The sequence below is a fragment of the Strix uralensis genome, chromosome 20 (assembly GCF_047716275.1).
Source record: "Strix uralensis isolate ZFMK-TIS-50842 chromosome 20, bStrUra1, whole genome shotgun sequence".
In the NCBI taxonomy this organism is placed as follows: Eukaryota; Metazoa; Chordata; class Aves; order Strigiformes; family Strigidae; genus Strix; species Strix uralensis.
In genome coordinates this window covers 8230883-8251002 of record NC_133991.1, presented here as the reverse complement: position 1 = coordinate 8251002, position 20120 = coordinate 8230883, and the positions used below count along the sequence as shown (strand labels likewise).

Below are 20120 nucleotides of genomic sequence, written 5' to 3'. Positions count from 1 at the left end.
CCTCTCAACTGCTCTTCTCTCTTGTGTGTCCTCTTGCAACGTACCCCTCCCCAATTGCCCAGTTTTTGGTCTTCAGAAGATCCCTCCTCTTTGGACGTGTTTCTGGGAGAAGCTGCAGCCATTTGCGGGGGACTGGGCAGTGTCGGTCTCCTCGCACCCTCTGCATTGCAGGAGGCACAGCCTGCATGTCCTGCCGCCCAAGGGAATATGTGGAAGACAACTCATCCAGCCCAGAGTCCACCCTGGCTTGGCTCACCAGGGCTTGCATTTGGAGGGTGAAGGGGGGCTAATGAGCCACAGGCCTTGTCTCAAGCCAGGGTCCTAAAATGGGGAAAAAAATCTAGAGGGAGAAATTTGGCCCCACATAAAAAGGGGTCACCTGGGAAGTCTCTGGAGGACATGAGGCGGCTGTGCTGGTCCTAGGTCTGCCCCAGGGAGGGCAAGCAGTCCAGGCCGTTCTCCGACCCAGCCGAGGAGTCCCGGGAGGAGCGGCCCTGCAGAAAGCGGATGATTTTGTCGATTGTGGCTTCCTGGTACTCGTGAGACCACCTGTGTTTGAGGGGAAAATTCAATTTAATTTTTCTGTTGTGCGAGGTGTCACAAGATAACTCAGTTCATTTGGGCCAGGAGCCAGTGACCGCCTTCCTCCACCCAGCCCTCTAGGAGCACCCCTTTTCCCTTAGGAAAATAGAGGAGCACTGGCTGCCGCAGGAAAGCCCCTTCCCCTGTACCCTGCCAGGCTGGAGGGCTACAAGCAGGCTGGGATGCCAGCCCAGGATGATGCTGCACGGAGGGGAAGCAGGAGGTGAGAGGAACCCAGGTGAGCTGCTCACTGCTGCCTGGAGGGCTGGGACCACGACATGGGCATCCCAGCAGCGATGGGATGGGATGGGGAGCTCTGTTACTCAGAGGAGCCCCCAGCACAAGAAAAGCAGAAGGGCTGTGGTGGGGACCTTTGCTCCCTCCATGCTCTGGAGTACCTGAAGTGACTCACCTCCCCTTTGGCCTGTTTCACCTCCCTCATCTGTTTCTCCCAATTTCCTTGTGCTCTCAGCTACTGCTTATGCAAGCCGTTCTCTCCAGGTGTCAAGGAACCCCTTGGCACAGGTTCCTTTTACTTACTCGATACAATTCAATTTTGGGACAGCCCTCATGTCCTTGGGAAGTGTTTCTGGGTCCGGCCACTCAAAATGGTCTGTAACAGGTACAATGTTCTTTCCAGAGTTCAGGGCTGTCACAATCTCCTGCAGGAACGTACAAGTGCTCAGGCTATGGCCCGTGTCAGTGCCTCACCAGCCCCTTCCTTCTCCAACATCCACCAAGGTCCCACCTGGTGGCATCTCCTACCTTGTGCACCCAGTCCTTGCACTCGGGGTCTGCCATGCACTTGTCCAGTGCATTTGGCGAGAGGACCAGCACAAAATTGCGGGCACTCATGATACTCTGGATCAGCTTGACCTCAAAGTTCCCTGCCTTCAGCTTCTCCACATCGATGAACACGCTGAAGCCGTGCAGCTGCAGGTGGACCTTCAGCAGGCTGGTGGTGAAAGGACACAGCACCATGAGGAGAGCTACTGCCAGTGCCTTGGTTTCCTACCACATCAGCCAAGACATGATGAGACAGAGGAGCAGTGAATGGACTCCCGCAGAGAACAGAACAGTCCTGGAGACACCAGCTGCCTGCTCAGCCTGCCTGCAGGTGTCTGGGCCCATGCAGAAAACAGGGGGAGCAGGACATGTGGCAGGAGAGGTTTAGATTGGATATTGGGGAAAATTTCTTCATTTGGGTTGTCTTCAAATGGTTGTCAAGCACTGGAACAGGCTGCCCAGAGAAGTGGCTGAGTCACCATGCCTGGAGGTATTTAAAAGACGTGTAGATGTGGCACTCAGGGAGGTGGTTTAGTGGTGGCCTTGGCAGTGCTACATTAATGGTTGGACTCAATGATCTTAAAGGTCTTTTCCAACCTAAATGACTCTATGATTAACTCCCTGTTGTGATCCCCTACAGCCCTACGAGCACAGCGTGAGAAAAGGGTAAGTCAGTGTCAAGGAGGGACAGGGTGGCAGTGACAGGACTGGGAATTAGCCTGTCCGTCGTGCAGCTTATGGCATGTGCTGTCCCCATTTGCACAGCAGCTTTTGGCAGCCTCTCCCTCCTCCCCGCTGCAGCTCTCCCAGCTCCACGCTCTTCCCACAACCGATCACCAGCCTTTGCTCTGGGCTTCAGCCCAAGACCAGAACGTTGCCTGCAGGACTCACCTGGCCAGCTGCGATCCGGTGCTCCTCCGGTAGCTGATAAATACATCAGTCCCATCGGATGCAGTTTGCAGCGTTATAGGGGAATGGAGCATTTCTAGGCAGAGCAAAGGGCAACCAAAAGTTAAAAATACCCAACAGCTCATCCCAAACAACCCTCGCTACTCGTCCCCAGCCGCCTGCTCAGTGCAGCGAGCAGCAGCAGGACCCGCACCCCTTGCAGCAGTGAGGATGCGGACGCGGTGGAAACCCGTGTTGATGTGGCAGTCCTCCTGCAGCTGCTGCTCCGTCACCCGGTGCAAGAAGTTGCGGTTGATGCCGCACGTCAGCAGGTTGTACGTGTACTGACGAAACTTGGGGTCGATGCTGCCCAGCCAGTCGGCCAGGTTGCTGCGGTCGCAGGTGGAATAGTTTGCAAAGGTCTTCAGCTCTGTCAGCTCCCGGAAAAACCTGGCAGAGTAACAAACGAAACCGTGGAGCGGGGAGGGGAGGCTGCTGGACCAGACAGGACCTAGAGACGTTTGGGACCACATCTTTTATCTGCACAGGAGGGAGTGCGGCTATGTGCTGTGGTGAAGAATAAGCTGAAGGAATAGAAAAAGAGAAGAACAGCTGCGTGACTGCACGAGTGTTGGTCGTCAGGACACAGAGGAATGAGGGGTTCAGCTAAGAGAGGAGAAGCTCGGGTAAGTTCCTGTCTTTCTGGGTAACTTGCAGGATCCCATCTCCCCTGTGCCATAGGTGATCTCTCCCCATCCCACAGCTCTCCCGGGCCTTGGCCCCATTGCAGGAATCCCCCTGGGACTGCACACTGCACTGGACAAGCCCTAGCAGTCCAGGCACAGACCTTTTCCCTGTCTCTGCCACTGCGGTGATGACCATGAGAGAGCCCAGCGTGCCCTGGCAGCAGTCCTACCTTTTCCGAGTGATGCTGGAGTCCATCCCCAAATCCTCCTGCAGCTCCTCCTCTGTCAGCCTCAGGAGAATGTCCCCATCCACCTGGTGGTCCTGCCAAGAGAGATCCAGGCTGGAAAGGTCCCAGGAAAAGCTGTTGGGTGAGATGCTTACACCTCTGCTACACGATGGGGAAAAAGGGCCCATCCAGGTGTCCCTCCCCAGCACGTAGCCCTACCAGGAAGCTCTGGCAGTATTTGTTGAATCCGATCTGCTGCAGCCATGTCTGCACCTCACAGGGCTTCCAGTTGGGAACCGTGGGCAGGATGCTCCGAGGAACCTCTTCCCCTTTCATGATGTAAGGGACTGTGTTATCTGTCTCAAACTTTGCTGTCGCGCCACCACCATTTCCTGTCCTCGGCATCCTGCTGATGGAGGAATATGCTCTGAAGAAGATGAATTGTTCCCGACGGGACCATGACATCCACCCAAAGTTAAATAGGGATGAGGAAGACGTGCAGGCTGGCACGGGATCACGGGGCGGCACGTATTACAACGAGCTCCGTGGAAATGGGTGGATTCTTTGGAGAGATCGTGGGAACTGGTGCAACAAAAGGACGGTGTACTCCTTTTTCGTCAGTGCACTATTCTGTCTTATCATCTTGTCATCTTGTCCTTCCTTGGAGCTGAGACTTTGGCAAAGCTTGGAGCTTGGAACACCATCACCTGCACCGAGACTGAGCCAACAGGAGTCGCTGGATTCATGGTGGTGGTAATCAGTCTCGCTGCATCTCTACTGTTTGCTTGCTTAGGGATTCTGACTTTTTCCTTTTCTCTCTGTCCTATCGCTATTACCAGTTATGTGTACAATAAAGTTTTCAAGGTTGTACAACATCTGACCTCATTTGTGTCTTAATGTCGCTCTTGGGATCGTTTAAGAACCCTCCCCGATATTGGATCGGGACACATGCGCAGCACCTTTTTGGCCAGGGAGGAGGTGGTGCTGCTGGTGGAGTAGCACACTACCCTCTTCAGGCTCTGTGTAGCCCCAATCTCACTGAAAATCTGGGGACACAAAGAGGGGAGACGTCACTTTGCTTTCCCTCCTCCTCCCCATAACCTGTGCCAGGCCAGCTGAGGACCAGGGTACTTGGTGAGCTCGCAGGGGAGCAAAAGACACCAGGATGTAGTTGTGGCAACCCCTTCCCTTTTGCACCTCCTTCCTTCAGGCTGACCTACCCTTTACCTTTGTTTTCTTCTGCCTGGTTTTGATGGCAGCCTCCGTGCAGAGGTAGAAGGCAGCGATGCATTGTGCTTCCAGCCGAGAGCTGTCCAGCAAGGGTACCAGCCGCTGCAGGTCATCTGCCGTCCTCCCCTGGCTGGTGTCACTGCTGCCCAACATCTCGCAGGCAAACTGTTCCGGGTCCAGCGAGGCGATGAACGGCTCCACCAGAGCCAGCGTCCCCGAGTGCTCCACCTCCTTCTTGATTTCTTTGTTGGTGGCCAGCACCGTGATGGCCAGGCACGCGTGTAGGCGGATTAGTTCATCGTCTCTTGAGAACACCAGTGGGAACAGCCACTCCGCCGTCCTCTTCTCGATCATCAGGCGCTGGTTGGCCTGCCCTCCGTACATGGCACAGTTGGCCAAGGCCACGGCGCAGTGCCGCAGCACAATGGGGTCCGTCCAGCGGCACCAGTAGAGGATAGCATCCAGGCCTCCATCAGAGATGAGCTGGAAACAGGTCTCCTCGGTGTGTTTGAACATGTGCTCCAGGATACCGGAGACGCTCTGCGCCAGCTGGGGAACATCTCGCTCCTTGGCTAAGTTCAGAATCACTCACAGACCAATCCGAGCGATCCGATCACTGCAAGAAGGAGAGGCACAGGCAGGTGAGGGGCAGGCAGCCGCGCAGGGAGTGGCAACAATGACTGGCATGTGAACTGCCCTGTGCTTCAGTGGTTTGCCCCATGACAGGTTCCCTGTAGGCCATGTGTTGGAAGTGTGGGAAAAGCGAAACAGTGAAAAAACTGCAAACCACACATTTCCTTAACACGTGGTGCCCAGAACACACACAGGGCGGGATGGACATCCAGTGATTTGTGCTGCTGCAGCACCAAGGAGGAATGCAAAGCGAGGTGGAGGCCGTATGGTCCCATTCTTCCACTTTTCTCAAGGAACATTTGACATGACTATGCAGATTTCTCTCCTGCTCTTCCCCTTCTCTCAAGGACTGTTTTGCAGTACTGGGGTCAGATGCTCTGGGGCAGCCAAACCGACCCAGCTCAACCATGAACCCTTATCTGGGTGGCCCCAGGCTGAGGGGGGCTCATGAAGACACCCCGATCCTCACCAGCATTCCTGAGCTGGGGCTGGTTCTCCTCCCTCCAGCTGGGGGGGGGTGGGGGGTCAGGTCACACCATTGCCTGGGCGTGACCAGCAAGTCAGGGACCCCTCTGTGTGCGTGCTGGGTGTGGGGGGACGTGGCATGGAGCCGAGGGGGTTTGACGCACTGGGAGCACTCAGAGCAGGGAAATTTGGGGGGTGTGGGAGGGATGGGTGGAGGAAATCCCTGCTGTGCTCAGGGCAGCAGGCGAGCCTGCGGTGGGGAGGGCTGTGCCTGGCTGGGGGGGGTCTTTGCAGACTTACCTGTTTTCTGCCACCAGGATCTGCTCCAGGAGTTTTCCTGCCTGGCACTTGGTCTCCAGCTCCGCGGTGTACAGCAGGTTCAGCAGCAGGTCCAGGCCCCCCTCCAGGCGGATCACGTCACACAGCACTTTGGCCACATCCCTCCCCAACGTGGGCATCCCCCAGGCTTCCTCCACCAGCTGGAAGACCTCGCCGATGGCCTTCCTCAGCTCTGCAGGGCCAGCTGCCTTCTTGGCACGGGTGATGGCCTGGTGCAGGTGTCGCGGATGAAAGTATTGACACGGTAATGATTTAGTAAGAAATCTAGATTTATTAATAACTAACAGCAATTTTCTGTTATTACAAACTAAGTCAGAAATGCTGAAAGAAAGGAAAGTGACTTATTCACAGATTCTAAAATGACAAGATTCACACTAACTTACTTAACGGTACTTTAATTTATACGTATATACATGCGCATACACAAAATGTACAAACACACACACAGAGACAAAAGTATCTGGATCCAGTAGAATGAAGTATGTACCCACACACCAATAAACAGAGAAAGAACGGGTGAAAGAGAAGCGAGCTCAAAGGAAAATTTCCCTCTCGAGTTTAGAGTAAATACTCCCAATGCCTTGGCATTCCTCAACGGGCGATCCTTGAGTCTCGAGCGGGTGGACTTCGCCCTGGCCTTCCATCAGCTCTGGCAGCAGACGACACCTTAAGGGTTTTGGTACCTGAGAGGCATCCCAGGTCAGGGGAGATGCTGGTCACAGGTCCACTGCGATCCAGGAGAGCTCAAAGGGTCTCCCCTGTGGTGGTCCAAGATAATTGACTTTTGTCAGATACGTTCTGGTGCCTTCCAGCAGTTGCACAAGAACTTGATGAATGTGCAACTCTGTTCTTGTTCCCATTTGACCCCATCCCAGGCAGAGGTGTGCCAGGCCCTTAGGAGATGATGGGCCATTTTAACTGTTTCCGAGCAATCGGGAGGGGCAGGAGCCAGGCTCATTATCAGTCATTATCTCCACAGACTGGTGTATAGCTTGGGGGAGGGGGGTGGGGGGATGTAGGTGGAATCCCATGACGCACCAAGCAGCCCAACAAGGAGGGGTGTGGAGGGGTAAGAATTGCACCAGCAGAATCCACCCCATGCCTAAAGTCAATTTATCTTGTCCATAGAATGGCAGTGTGGTTACCTCTTGCCTCCATGCCTATAAACAGAGGATGCCATAATCCAATTACAATTGAAGGAAACTTTGTGTTTGATTAGCTTAAAATAAAAAAAAAACCCACCTATTTTGGGATAGTATATACACACGGGGATATTTTTGTAACTGAGTTGTCTGTTTAACCATCCTCCAAACCTTAATATACAATATGATTATGAGCAGTAAACATATTAAAATTAGAATTAAGAAAATCATGACCAGGTGGAACATGAAATTAAACAGTCCTGTTGCAGTTGGTGACCATCCAAATAAACTTTCCCACCATCGATGTTCTTCATCCCTTTGACTCTCGTTAGCACTTGGATGTATTTCTTTTATATCACGCTGGACCATGATAAGAGTCTTTTGTCCAGGTTTTAAAGGGTAGGCACAATTCTGCAGAGACTCTCATATTAAAGATGAGGATTGTTTCCACAGTGCTACTGGTGGGCTTGCTGGATGTGGTGTTTGTTTCCACGATGTCGTTGATGGAGTTGGTTATTTCTGAAAAGGAAAGAAAAGAGAACGATCTGGGGCGGGGAGGGGGGGGGGGGGGGGCTGAACAGGTTACCCCTTAGGATGCAGGATAAGTCCATCAAGGACTGATTTTGTTTTACTCCATTATTGTCAATAGCATCCCATGCTAGAAATAGGGGGGGTGCACCTAAAATTGCTGAAGGTTAAATGGTTGTTGTAATGCTAGTGGGTCAGTATTAATAGGCATTTGTAATTTAGAAACTTTTGTGTATCCTTCAGCCAATCATATTTCATCTGCCACACCCACTAGATAGGTATACCATTTCCTAATGTAGGGTTTTGTGCAATTCCCTCGGGGGGGGGGGGCGTGTTTTGCTGATTAAGGATACCAATTAAATTCAGACACCAGGGTAAAAAGAGTAGGTGTATTTCACTGGGGATAACTAGATAATGTAAGAGAATAATACAGAAAATTTACAATAAAAAAAGACAGAATATTGCACTTAAAGCAAACAAATAGGAAAATACAGGGTAATGCATCAAATCATTACTACACGAGAGAAAAAATAGTGCTTAAAAAAGATCCATCACCACTTTCATATTTTACCATCATCCAGCCCCGCAGGCGCTGGGCAGCCCCGGTCACAGCGAGGCTTTGTTAAGCCTTTCCCAGCAAATGGGAATTCCTGCGCGGTGCGTCCACCCGTAGGTGTGGCATCCAAAGTCACTGTGAGCGGGTCCAGCCTTATATACCTAAAAATCAGCAAGCCAGAATAGCTCGCACCTTTATTTTAAGCGGAAATATCTGGTTTCAATCTCACATTAGATTCCCCCAGAGCCTGGCCAGGGCTCAAGGGAGAAGCTCAGGGAGGTTCCCTGCTTATCGAGTTGGGTTATGAGCAGGACCACACATCAGGCCAGAGGGCCAGACAACTGTCTCTGTGACCCTGTTATTTTATCCACACACAAAGAAAGATAAAGATACATTCAAGACAGTTACATCTTCCCTACATATTTCACTAATGATTACATACTGAGTTAGCAGCTTCAGCTCAGGGCCTGTTGCTCAGGCTTCAATACTTCCACTTTTTACATCAGAATAGGTGGTTTGTTATAACTCAGTATAATAGCTATTAGCACATTGGTTATCAGTTATAAAATATACAGGATCCATCTATAGGTCTGATACAGAGAAATGATTACTTGTTTTAAGACTTATTTACTTATAGAAAACTGCTTAGCAACTTATTTCCTTACTTCTAGCAAGTTATATTATTACTTATAGTATTTTTTAATATTGCTAAGAATCCTGCTTTCCCAGACTGTTCTGTGGAATTTTACCAAGGACTACTGTGTCCATCAAAACAAAGCAGTTTACTGGGAAAATCTACCAAGAACTGCACTGTTCAGCAAAATAATCATGTTTTTGTCCTTGAAGAACAGGTGTAGTCTAACTAGTTGGGCCTCAGTAATGAGTAAAGATAGCCGTAGACGGATTGTAGAAGTTTCATTGGTTCCATTAAATAAGATAGGATGAGTAAACCGGCTGAAAAATATTTTTTGTTGTTCAAGAAATTGGCTAAGAGAATCTGTGCATGCTCCGGGGAAAAACAAGGTGAGAAAGACTACGAGCCTTCCTCCCGAAGACGCCCCCCAGGAGGCAATGCGCAGGTGCAAAGAGAACATAAACTGCTGACACCAGCCTCTAGAGCTAACCCAGCCTTACTCATGCATATGTATGTTTGTGTTATGTAATCCAGTGAATATGTATATCCACACTCTATAAGTTTTTGGTAAAAAGTGCTGTTGGTGTGCGAGCTTTGTGGAGAAATCCCCTTGCACCCCAGCGCCGGAGTAAACATACCTGCTGTAAAACCCTATTCAAGTTGTAGAGTCTGTTTTCCGTGAATCAGGTCAACTCTGGCTTGGGGCGGTTGTCCAAGCCTGAGCACTTCAGGGAGCAGTCCCCTTTAAAGGCACCTCTAGTCTGGACAGCTTCTTCTTGATGTGTTTTCTTAACTTGTGTAATTGCACGGACTAAAGACAAAAAAGATCCTTTTCCCACTCCGAATATTTTTGTTCCGTCTTTTTAAATGCAGTTGAGCTGAACAGTAAAGGTCTCCTTGGTCCCTCAGGACCGATTTGAAATAAACTACAATAAGTGCCATGTTCTGCAAAACCCAGTTTTGCTCTAATAGGGTCACGGGGATGGACAGCTCCTAGGGGTTGATATGGTTTTAATTCTAGTATCAGAGTTTTAATCGCTTCTTCATGTTCAGAATCCCAACTCCATGGTTTTCCTTTTTGTAAAAGCAAATACAGTGGGCAGGCAATGGAGAATCCAGGTACATGTTTTCTCCAATATCTTAAAGTACTCATTAGCTGTTGTAATTTAATTTATTTTTTCTAGATTGGGGCATTTCTGATTGTTCTATTCTATTTAGAGTGTCTGGTGGAATTGCTGCGCTTCCAGCAATCCACGAAGTGCCCAGAAATTTCACTTCTTTACTTGGTCCCTGACATTTTCAGGTGGAATTTCAATTTTTGCTTCATGCAATGTTTGCCAAACTGTTGCTGCCACTTCTCCCACCTTGTTAGGAGAGGGTCCTCCAGTTAAAATATCTATATACTGATATAGTTCTACCTCTTCAGGGAGTTAAACTGTCGGTAAAAGTTCAGCAAGTGCAGGATTGAGAAATTGTGGGTGTGTTTATACCCCTCTGGGAGTCTGTTAAAGGTATATTGGATGCCCTCCCATGTAAAAGCAAATTTTTCCTTGTCGTCTTCCCGTAAGTGAAGAACATGTCTTTCACATGTAGCACTGCCAGCCAAGGATGTGCAGGGACTTGTAGTGTGGCCATTAAAGTTGCAATGTTGGGGACTGCTGCTGTCAATGGGGCTGTATTGGCATTTAAATGCCGGTAATCGCCTGTTAAACACCACCTCCCCCTCTGGTTACGGACTGGCCAAACAGGAAAGTTTTATGGGGGGTGAGTTCTGGAAATAATCTGTCGTTTTTCTAAATCTGCAATTACTTCAGAAATTCCAATTCATGCTGTAGCAGAAACTGGATTCTGTGGGACGTTAGTAATTTTTGGTTCAGGAAGTGCTGGAGCTGCACGGAGTACCCGCACTGTGGCAGTTCGTCGATTTTTATTAGGGTTAGGGTTGGCAATTGAACCAAAAGTCCCCAGACTGCTGTCTGGCAAATGCCAGGTCCGGCCATTCAATGCCATCAAAACTCAGGATATTTTCACAGTGCTCCTTGATCGTAAAGCGATGTTATTAGTTTTTTTCAGGGAGCCTTAAATCAACTTTTGCTGTCTGGCACACAGCACTAGTTCCTGTAACTGTGGTAATTTTAACCTTTTGCCGTCCAGGTCGTATGCCTAGCTTATCGGCACCTCGCTGTCTAATTACTGAAATTTGTGCACCGGTATCAATCATAAATTTTGTTAATTGTTATTGAGGACCAACTGAAATTAAAATGTAAGGGCCGTTCTCATTTAACCACTGATAAGCTTTTACTTGCCGGACTGGCGGACCCAATTGCCGTCCAGGCTTTACCAGTTTTTTTTGATCTTGTGTTTTGCAACTGACCCCCGTGAGGGAGGAAAGAGTCATCTCTTTCTCTGGGAGTTGGCACATTTGAAGCGTTACATTTTTGAAATGCCTGAATCAGACTCAGAATAACGCCGGTAGGCTGTCTCTGGCTCTAGGAATTCCTACTGACAACACTCGCTTCCATAGTCCATTTGTCCACTCCTGACCCCTGAATTGTTGGTCAGAGGGTTTTTGTTCCTGAGAATTATTTTGATGCAATTGTTTAATTTGCTTAACAGTGCAACCTATATTTTTTTTTTGTTTCATTGGGAATTTCATTCCATCCCATTTCTTGGACATGATTTATAGTTTCATGCATTAATGTTGCCCAAGTGGGTAATCCTCTTGGTTCTAATTCTCCTTCCCTACTATTTCCAACAGTTTGTGTTAGATTTGCCAATTCGTTATAATTTAAGTCTCTCTGGATCTCATCCCATTTTGCAATGAGAAAAGGTTTGAGCATGGCAGGGGCTCCTTTTATCAGTAGTTTAAGTACAGCAGGAGCTACAGCTGCCGAAACAGGTACATCAGTAGGATTATGCTGATGCATGGCTGGAATACAGGCAGCTTTTGTAAAAGCTGCGGAGAGGTCATTTAGAGATTTGATAGGTATCAGAGTTCTCCTCTCTCTAAGGCATCAATGCCACCAGCCCAATACGCCACTCTGCTTGTTAGTGAGTGGGGGTCATTCGGGGGGTTGGGACCAGCATCCAAAAAGACACCAGGACCCCAATAACCACTGGCTTCATCGCCATCTAGTGAAATTCTATTTCCCCCATTTAGAGACACTCTCCATAGGTGTTCAGTTTCAGTTTCTCCAGGCTTACGGCCATGACAATCTTGTAAATTGGCTCTTTGAATTGGATCAAAAGGGGTTGTTTTGCTGATGCGACTTCTCACACCACCCCGAGGTCCTGTTGTTTCTTCTGTTTTAATAATTGGTCTGATTGCAAGTGGGGGAGACTCAGGCGGTTGAAAATAATTATTTTCGTCTGAGTCATTATTATGTGTATCGCTCCAAATGTTACCATCCCAGTCTTCAGAGGACACAATCTTCTGGTTTCAACTATACCAGGGGGTTTGGAGACTGCATTAGCATCAATTCAACGCGTTTCCCCAGGTTTTGTTGTTTAAGTTGGGATTCCTTAAGTTGTTTTTGAAGCTGCTCTATTTTAATCGATAACAGCAGATTGGTGGATTTGTGCCCAGCAATCTCATCTTGTAAATTTTGTATTTTACGGTTAACTTTCTCTCGTTCATGGCATGCAGCTTCCAGGCACACTCCCAACATTTGACAAATCATAGCTTTATCTTTTCCAAATTTAGTTGCACGTCTAGCATTAGTTAACTGTTTTTTCTACCTCTTCCCAGTTGTGCCAATTATTATAAGCCCAATCCTCTGGGAAGGTGGGATTTGGTTGGATACCATGTTTTTGTAAGTATTCGGTGATTTTGCTTGTCATCCTGCCGACTACGCCAATTTGTCGCGGATGAAAGTATTGACACGGTAATGATTTAGTAAGAAATCTAGATTTATTAATAACTAACAGCAATTTTCTGTTATTACAAACTAAGTCAGAAATGCTGAAAGAAAGGAAAGTGACTTATTCACAGATTCTAAAATGACAAGATTCACACTAACTTACTTAACGGTACTTTAATTTATACGTATAGACATGCGCATACACAAAATGTACAAACACACACACAGAGACAAAAGTATCTGGATCCAGTAGAATGAAGTACGTACCCACACACCAATAAACAGAGAAAGAACGGGTGAAAGAGAAGCGAGCTCAAAGGAAAATTTCCCTCTCGAGTTTAGAGTAAATACTCCCAATGCCTTGGCATTCCTCAACGGGCGATCCTTGAGTCTCGAGCGGGTGGACTTCGCCCTGGCCTTCCATCAGCTCTGGCAGCAGACGACACCTTAAGGGTTTTGGTACCTGAGAGGCATCCCAGGTCAGGGGAGATGCTGGTCACAGGTCCACTGCGATCCAGGAGAGCTCAAAGGGTCTCCCCTGTGGTGGTCCAAGATAATTGACTTTTGTCAGATACGTTCTGGTGCCTTCCAGCAGTTGCACAAGAACTTGATGAATGTGCAACTCTGTTCTTGTTCCCATTTGACCCCATCCCAGGCAGAGGTGTGCCAGGCCCTTAGGAGATGATGGGCCATTTTAACTGTTTCCGAGCAATCGGGAGGGGCATCACTCCTTATCTCCACAGACTGGTGTATAGCTCAGGGGGGATGTGGGTGGAATTGCAAGTAGCACCAAGCAGCCCAACAAGGAGGGGCGGGGAGGGGTAAGAATTGCACCACCACAGCAGGGCGGGCAGGATCTGGTCCAGGGCTGCCCGCACATCCGTGTTCACCCCGGGGGAAACCTCCCGGTGCTCCCTGGAGCTGCCCCCACCTGCCCAGCTGCCCGCTTGGCTCACGCACTCAGGCACCACCAGCCTCTCCGCACCCGACATGGCGAAGAGCCGGCACAGTTTATAGAGGGAGACAAGCAGGGTGAGCACCATCGGCATCTCCTAGCGCAGCATCCTTGGTCACCCGCCCACTGGGAGCACCCGGCCAGGGCCACCACCCTCCTTGGGGGGACCTGAGGTGACCGGAGGGGAGGCAGAGGAGGGGGGATGGAGCTGGCCTGGGGTCCAGCCGCAGGGCTGGGCTGCCAGCTCCCTCTGCCCTCCCTGCCCTGCCGCGATGCGGAGCTGGAAGCGGTGGCAGGAGCCGCTTTCCCAGAGCCAGACTCAGCATCTCAGGTCCTCAGGGGCTGATGTCACCCCGCGCAGGCGCCGCCTCTCCAAGGAGGGGCTCATCTCTGGGCAGCAGCATCCCCCTGCTCGCTGCAGATGCTCTGGCATCCCCCCAGACCCCTCCTTCCACAGCCCTCCGCCTGCCCAGCTTGAGCTGGGGCTTGTCCTGTTGTCCCCATGGCCCATGTCCCCCCCTTTGCCCGAGCTGCTGGGGAGCCTGTGGTCACCTCCATGCCAGGCAGGGACCCCCATGCTGCTTTTGCAGCGGGTCTCTCCGGGACCCTCTGCGGCTGGTGAAGGGGGCACAGGGTGGAAGTAAAGGGTCAGGCACCGTGGTGGCCATGGCCACGGTCACAGTGAGGTTGTGGCCATCCTGGCACTGCATTTTGAACCCCGTTGGTATCAGTGCAGGGGGATAAATAGGTGCCTTTGTGTGGCGGAAATTCAGAGCAGCTCTTCTGGGTGGGCTCAACATTTGCATGATAAAAGAAAGAGCAGAAGCAGCCTGGGCCGCTTTTATTTAATTTTTTCCAGGCCAGACGTGCTCAGGGCTGAAATGCTTTGGACACTTCTCGCCTGTGTTGTTGGGAGGAGCAGCTTAAATCCTTGTCTCCAAAACCAGGTTGTTGCCAGCTCAGACCGAGACTTAAATTCAAGTTGATGTTTTGATGCGACAGTTGCTTTTAATCCTCTCTGAATCCACTACGCAGGGACAGACAGAGGAAAGGGACATCAGCTCGCAGCGAAGGACGGTCAACAAGGCGACCCGAGCAGCACAGTACTGCAGGAGAGGCTCAGCACAGAACCAGTAAGGATTTTCCTGATAAATTATTATTAAGCAGGGGTAATGATACGGGCTATTGCAATGCAGCACAGCAGAGGGGTTTGCTACCTCAGAGGAAGCTGCTGCCTGGGGGGGGCAGAATTCAAACCATTCCCTTAGGCTTGTCCTGACAAGCCCAGAGAGCTGAGCTTTGCTTTACTTTTAGTTTTGGTTTGCTTTGCTTTTTGGGAGGGAGCACCGGCAGCCTGGGCTCTGGCAATGGCAGGGTTTCCCAGCCTTGTCTTGGGGGATCAGCCCCATCCCCTGAGCTCTCCTTGCTGGTTCTGCTCAGCCCTTGGCTGCAAGGGCTCCCCTGGGCCCTGTTACCCAAACCAGCCCCTCCCTCGGGGTCTCCTCCTGCCATGCTTTGAGCACAGCAGCCAGGGAAAGGCTCACTGAGCCTTCATGGTTCTGCGGTCACTGGTGGTTGGGTGCCTGGAGCAGAAAGGGATTTTTGTCTCAGCTGCTCAGCAAAAGCAGCTCAGACACTGCCGAGCCCTTCTCCCTTCAGCCTCCCTACAAGCCTGTACCCTCTCAGGGAGCTTGACCCCCAGGCTTGATTCAACATGGATGGGATGAAGCTTTAGTGCAACTCTGGGCTGGTGTTTGCACCCGGGGACAATGCCAGCCCCACCATAGCTGAGGCCAGGGGGAAAGGAGTGGGGTGATGGGGCTGCAGGAGAAGTCCTGCCCCAGCAGCCCAGGTCTGGTGGCTGCCCTTGGCTCACCGGGGCTTTCCGGTGGAAATGCCTTTCTCAACACCAAATCAAAGCTCTTTCCAGCAAGGATGGGAGCAGCTGATGCTGAGAACTATATGTGTCTGAGCTGGCAGAGGCGAGGCCCCTGGAGAAACAGGGACCCCGCTCAGGTTCTTCTCTCCCTAAATCTTCCCTGGAGAAGCAGGCACCCTGCTCAGGTTCTTCTCTCCCTGAATCTTCCATCACTTATTAAAGCCCAGAGCTGCGCTACTCGTGCACTGGGGCTGGGATGGACCCCACAGAGGTCCTGCCCCAGCGGTGCTGTGGCCACGGAGGCAGCCGGAGGCAGTATCTCTGTAGCCTCGTGTGCATTTGCTCCTTGCCCCTGATTATATAAACATCCTGGAGTTATCAGGAGCTGCTGAAAGAGCTGAGTCAACATTAATTAGTAACCAAAAAGATTGGTCAGAAAGGGAATGATGGGAACAAAACACACAGGCTTTTGTTTGCCTACCGCAGTGAAAGTGCAGAGGGTTCCCACTCTTCCTCCCTCCCTCCCACTCACCTCTGGCCCCTGGTCCCCTTGCACAAAGGTGGCACCTGCCCCATCCCGAGCCACCATCCCTTGGGGCTCTCCAGCTCTACTTCCAGCCTTGCTGACATTGAGAAAGCCAAAATCCCAAGGCCAAGTCCTCCAAAACGGCGACATTTTGGGCCAGCACAAGCCTAGGGCTTTTTGCTTTGCCCTCTGAGCATCACTCCCCCATTCTCTCTCATTAGTGTTTTTGTCTTGCCAAGACCAGGCTGAGAAACAGCCTCCCCTTGAGATGGATGCTGAGAGCTTTAGTACCATGAGATTTGCGATGAAATAAGTGTGGCAGGACCTCAAAACTGGTTCCTGGTTCTGGCCCGCTGTCCCCCCTGCTCTCTGAACCAGTGCCCAGCCTGCACCCGGGCTGGCAAGGCGCTGGCAGCAGAGGCACAGCCAGCAGCTCTCGGAGCTGTCTGCATGTCTGGGGAGCTCTGTCCCCTCCAAACACACCCGGCTCGATACAGACTGCAAGGGATGCTGGATGGGAGAGCGTCTCTGCCCCTTTTCCCCTGCTCTGACCTTGGTCTGTTTGTTTTCTCCTGCCAGGGCAGGCTGAGCAAACAGTGGATGCCAAGGCCCCGGCCGCAGCCGCGCTTCAGCCCGCACAGTCGCAGGAGGGCTGCGCTCCCGGCCACCCAGGATGAGGTTGCTCTTCCCTGCACTCGTGCTGGCCCTGCTCGCCACTGCCCGTGCCGCTGAAGGTGAGCCGGAGCCGGCCAGCCCCACACCGGGTGTCTCCTGCTTGCAGCCAGGGTGGGGATGGAGCAAGTGCGGCTCCTGGGCTGATGGAGGGGCTGGGGAGTCAGGGAAGGGTGAGGAGGGGACCAGGTGGTGGCCATGGCCACTGGCCACATTGGCTACGCCTTGCAGCATGGGGAGAAGGCAAGCAGGCAGCGCATGGGTATTGGTGGTGCCTGGGCAAATCCCTGGCCATCCTACAGCTGGAGTGCCAGCATGGAGCTGGGAGCCCGTCACAGCCTGACCTGTGGCTCCCATCCCAGCAGGACCTGGGTGGGAGCAGGGAGAGGTGCTGCTGTAGCCCCTGGTGATGGGGTTGACCACAGAGAGGTGGGGTCCCCCCAACCAGGACATGCCCGAGTTTGTTTTCACCCCTGGCGCTGGGCTGGGGAGGAGACGCTGGCCCCTCTGCCCACCCTTGTTACTCCTCCTGTGCTGGCGGGTGGCTTTTGCAGACTCCTGCGTGGGTCGCTGCGAGGATGGCTTCAACGCGCTGCACAAGTGCCAGTGTGACACCCTCTGCATGTACTACCAGAGCTGCTGCAGCGACTACTCCACCGTCTGCAAAGCCAAAGGTACCGGCTCCACGGCCACACTCCAGCTGGGCCAGGGGGGGCCGGGGTGGCCACAGGGGCTTAGAGGGGTCCGTGCTGGGTCAGCTCTGCACTCACCCGTGTCCACAGGGTGAAGTCCGCACCAGGATTTGGTGCTCAGGGTGCTGCAGCACCAGGGTTTTTCAGCAGCCCATAGCATGGGGTCGGTACAAAGCTGTAGTGCCTGGGAGCAAGCGGCTGCCGCACCCAGACCCCGTGGGAGATGCCCAGGGCTCCCCAGAACCAACCTGCTCCCTCCCGCAGTGACCCGGGGAGACGTGTTTGCCTTGCCGGAGGATGAATACCTCGACTACAACCTCACCGTCGACTTAAGCACGGCTGAGGGAACCGAGGCAGCCCCCACAGAACTGCCCGTGTCCCTGTTGCCGGCACAGCCCACGGTGGAGAACAGGCCGACGGAGGTGTCCAGGGAGGTGCCCAGCACCACACCGGATGGGTTTGGGGAGCAGGACACCGTGAAGGAGCCTGAGGAGCTGTGCAGCAGGAAACCTTTTGATGCCTTCACTGACCTGAAGAACGGTTCTCTTTATGCTTTCCGAGGTACCTTGGGGACCTTTCCTAGGCACATGGGACATGCTGCTGTGCTGTCACCCTGTGCCGATGACTGTGATCCCTCCTGATGCTCCCACATCCCCTCTCTCCTCAGGGAAGTATTTCTATGAGCTGGATGAGACAAGCGTGCGACCCGGCTACCCCAAGCTCATCAGTGACGTCTGGGGCATCGAGGGTCCCATCGATGCAGCCTTCACACGCATCAACTGCCAGGGCAAGACTTACCTGTTCAAGGTGGGCAGAAGCCTGGCTGCAGGGCTGGGGGTGCTCTCGGGGCAGCCAGCACAGCCCCCCAATGCACTCTGTCCTCACCCTGGCACACTCCATGCACACAAGCACACAGTGGCTGTCAGATATCCCCAAATCCCTGCGGCTATCTGGAGCCCCAGGCAGCTACAGCCTCACCATGGGGCTTCCCAGCATCCGCTCACTCCCCCCAGCAGACCTACACCTGGGGGATGCTGCACCCAGCCCCCTGACCCCCCCTCTGTCCTACACCCCCCCAGGGCAGTGAGTACTGGCGCTTTGATGACGGAGTCCTGGACCCCGGGTACCCACGCAGCATCGCCGAGGGCTTTGAAGGCATCCCGAACAATGTCGATGCAGCCTTCGCCCTCCCCGCGCACAGCTACTACGGCAATGAGAGAGTCTATTTCTTCAAGGGTAAGGGGTGCAGCACCCCGCTCCTGCGCAGAGCCTGGCGCCAGCGGCTGTGGGCAGGACACCCCTCTAGCGACTGCTCCCCCTCGAGTGCGTGCCCCCCACTAATACCTTGCGCATCCCCTCCTAGACAAGTACTACTGGTCCTATGACTTCGCCCACCAGCCCACACAGGCCGACTGTGAGAAGTCCTCCCCTTCCACCGTGTTCAAGCACTACGCCTTCATGAACCGTGACAGCTGGGAGGACATCTTCCAGATCCTCTTTGGCGGCAGGACGAGTAAGGGCTGGGCCAGCCCTGGGGAAAGGGCCGGCGGGTGCCAATATAGCCCGCACTGATGGGGTGCGAAGGGTGCAGGCACCCAGGGAGGAGGGAGCAATGCCTGAGAGCATGGGCAGGCTGGATGAGCTGCTGTGCCAGGCAGGAGCCCCGGCTATGCACAGGAACCCCCCAGACCACAGCTGCATCTCCCACAGCATCCCAAATCCCGCCCTCTGCAGCCCTTACACTCAGCACTACCGAGCCAGTCACCAGCCACCTCACACCACAATGTCGCTGCTGGGGACTGTTTATTCCCACTGGAGCTGGAGGTGCTATAGGAAAACCCCAGCCTTGGGCAAGAGAAATAAAAGATGGAGAGGAGGAGAAGGGGGCTCAGCAGCACAGGGCTGATCCCAGCCAAGGGTGGGGTGAGCGGCTGCTCCCGGCTCTGCTGGCCCACATCCCCATCACATATCCCATCCAGGCTGGGATCATTCGGAGCATCCTTGTGGGTCTTGGAGCGGGTGCTGGGGGCTGCCTGTGGGGCTGGGCTCAGCTCACCCCATACATCACAGCCCCTCTCACTCACCCTCTACCTCTTTGCCAGCCGGGGCAAGCAGCCCCCGTTACATCAGCAAAGACTGGCGGGGGGTGCCCAGCCGGCTGGATGCCGCCATGGCCGGCAGGATCTACGTGACCTCCCACCAGCCCCGGAGGAGGAAGTCTCGCCGCCAACGCAAGAGGTACAAGAGCCACCGGTCACTGAATTTGGGTTTCTGGAGCTGGCTGCAAAACGACTCTGACTCTGCGGGTGTCGAAAGTGACTGGCTGTCAGGCTCCCAGTGTGAGACCCTCCAGAGCGTCTACTTCTTCGTAGGAGGTGAGTCCGGGATGGCAGGATCCAGGAGGGATATGGAACCAGGGCTGCCAGGGCAGGGGGGAGGTCTGCTCGCTCTCTGCGATGTCGCCGAGCTCCAGGATGCAGTGGGAAGGTGCCCAGGGCTGGCAGCGAGGGCTGGCAGCTCCCTGCAGCTCCCAGGCAGGCCTGACAGCCATCTCCCCTTCCTCCCAGACAAGTACTATCGCGTCAACCTGCGCACCAAGCGCGTGGACCTGGTGCAGCCCCGCTACCCGCGCTCCATCGCCCAGTACTGGCTGGACTGCCCACAGCCCGGGGAGGAGAGCACCTGAGAGCGCCCCGCCGGAGCCGCCCCGCAGCACAGCCCTTAGCTAGACAGAAATAAACTGTGAGTGCCGTGCAGGCTGGAGAGCCCTGTCTGTCCGTCCATCCGTCCGTCCTCTGGTCTGCGCAGTCCTTGTAGTCCGAGATCCCCCGTGTCCCCAA

The 20120-nt window shown here is 53.0% G+C and overlaps 2 protein-coding genes across 3 annotated transcripts; one reads left to right on the top strand and one right to left on the bottom strand.

The window, feature by feature from the left end:
- LOC141952408 (NAD(+) hydrolase SARM1-like) lies at positions 1-13816 on the bottom strand. Its single transcript, XM_074889771.1, is given in 12 exon segments — positions 1-549; positions 1123-1244; positions 1348-1537; positions 2260-2353; positions 2471-2706; positions 3173-3264; positions 3389-3498; positions 3883-3887; positions 4118-4215; positions 4397-5015; positions 5798-6056; positions 13404-13816. Coding segments are annotated over 12 exon segments (2157 nt in total). The 5' UTR covers positions 13606-13816; the 3' UTR covers positions 1-419.
- Positions 5960-20043, top strand: VTN (vitronectin). 2 transcript variants are annotated; one of them, XM_074889772.1, is made up of 10 exons: positions 5960-6080; positions 14547-14644; positions 16496-16650; positions 17143-17262; positions 17545-17841; positions 17948-18087; positions 18360-18516; positions 18644-18793; positions 19383-19655; positions 19848-20043. In XM_074889772.1, the coding sequence occupies exons 3-10, from the start codon at positions 16590-16592 to the stop codon at positions 19964-19966; spliced, it is 1317 nt and encodes a 438-aa protein (XP_074745873.1). In that variant the 5' UTR covers positions 5960-6080; positions 14547-14644; positions 16496-16589; the 3' UTR covers positions 19967-20043. The 2 variants fall into 2 exon arrangements, with proteins under 2 accessions (XP_074745873.1, XP_074745874.1); XM_074889773.1 differs by lacking the exon at positions 5960-6080 and adding an exon at positions 14405-14458.
- Positions 20044-20120: the final 77 nt, after the last annotated feature.

Coding starts and splice junctions, on each gene's coding strand:
- VTN (XM_074889772.1), top strand. CDS start 16,590: ATGAGGTTGCTCTTCCCTGCACTCGTGCTGGCCCTGCTCGCCACTGCC. Junction 17,842..17,947: donor TTCTCTTTATGCTTTCCGAG/GTACCTTGGGGA, acceptor CTCTCTCCTCAG/GGAAGTATTTCTATGAGCTG. Junction 18,088..18,359: donor GCAAGACTTACCTGTTCAAG/GTGGGCAGAAGC, acceptor ACACCCCCCCAG/GGCAGTGAGTACTGGCGCTT.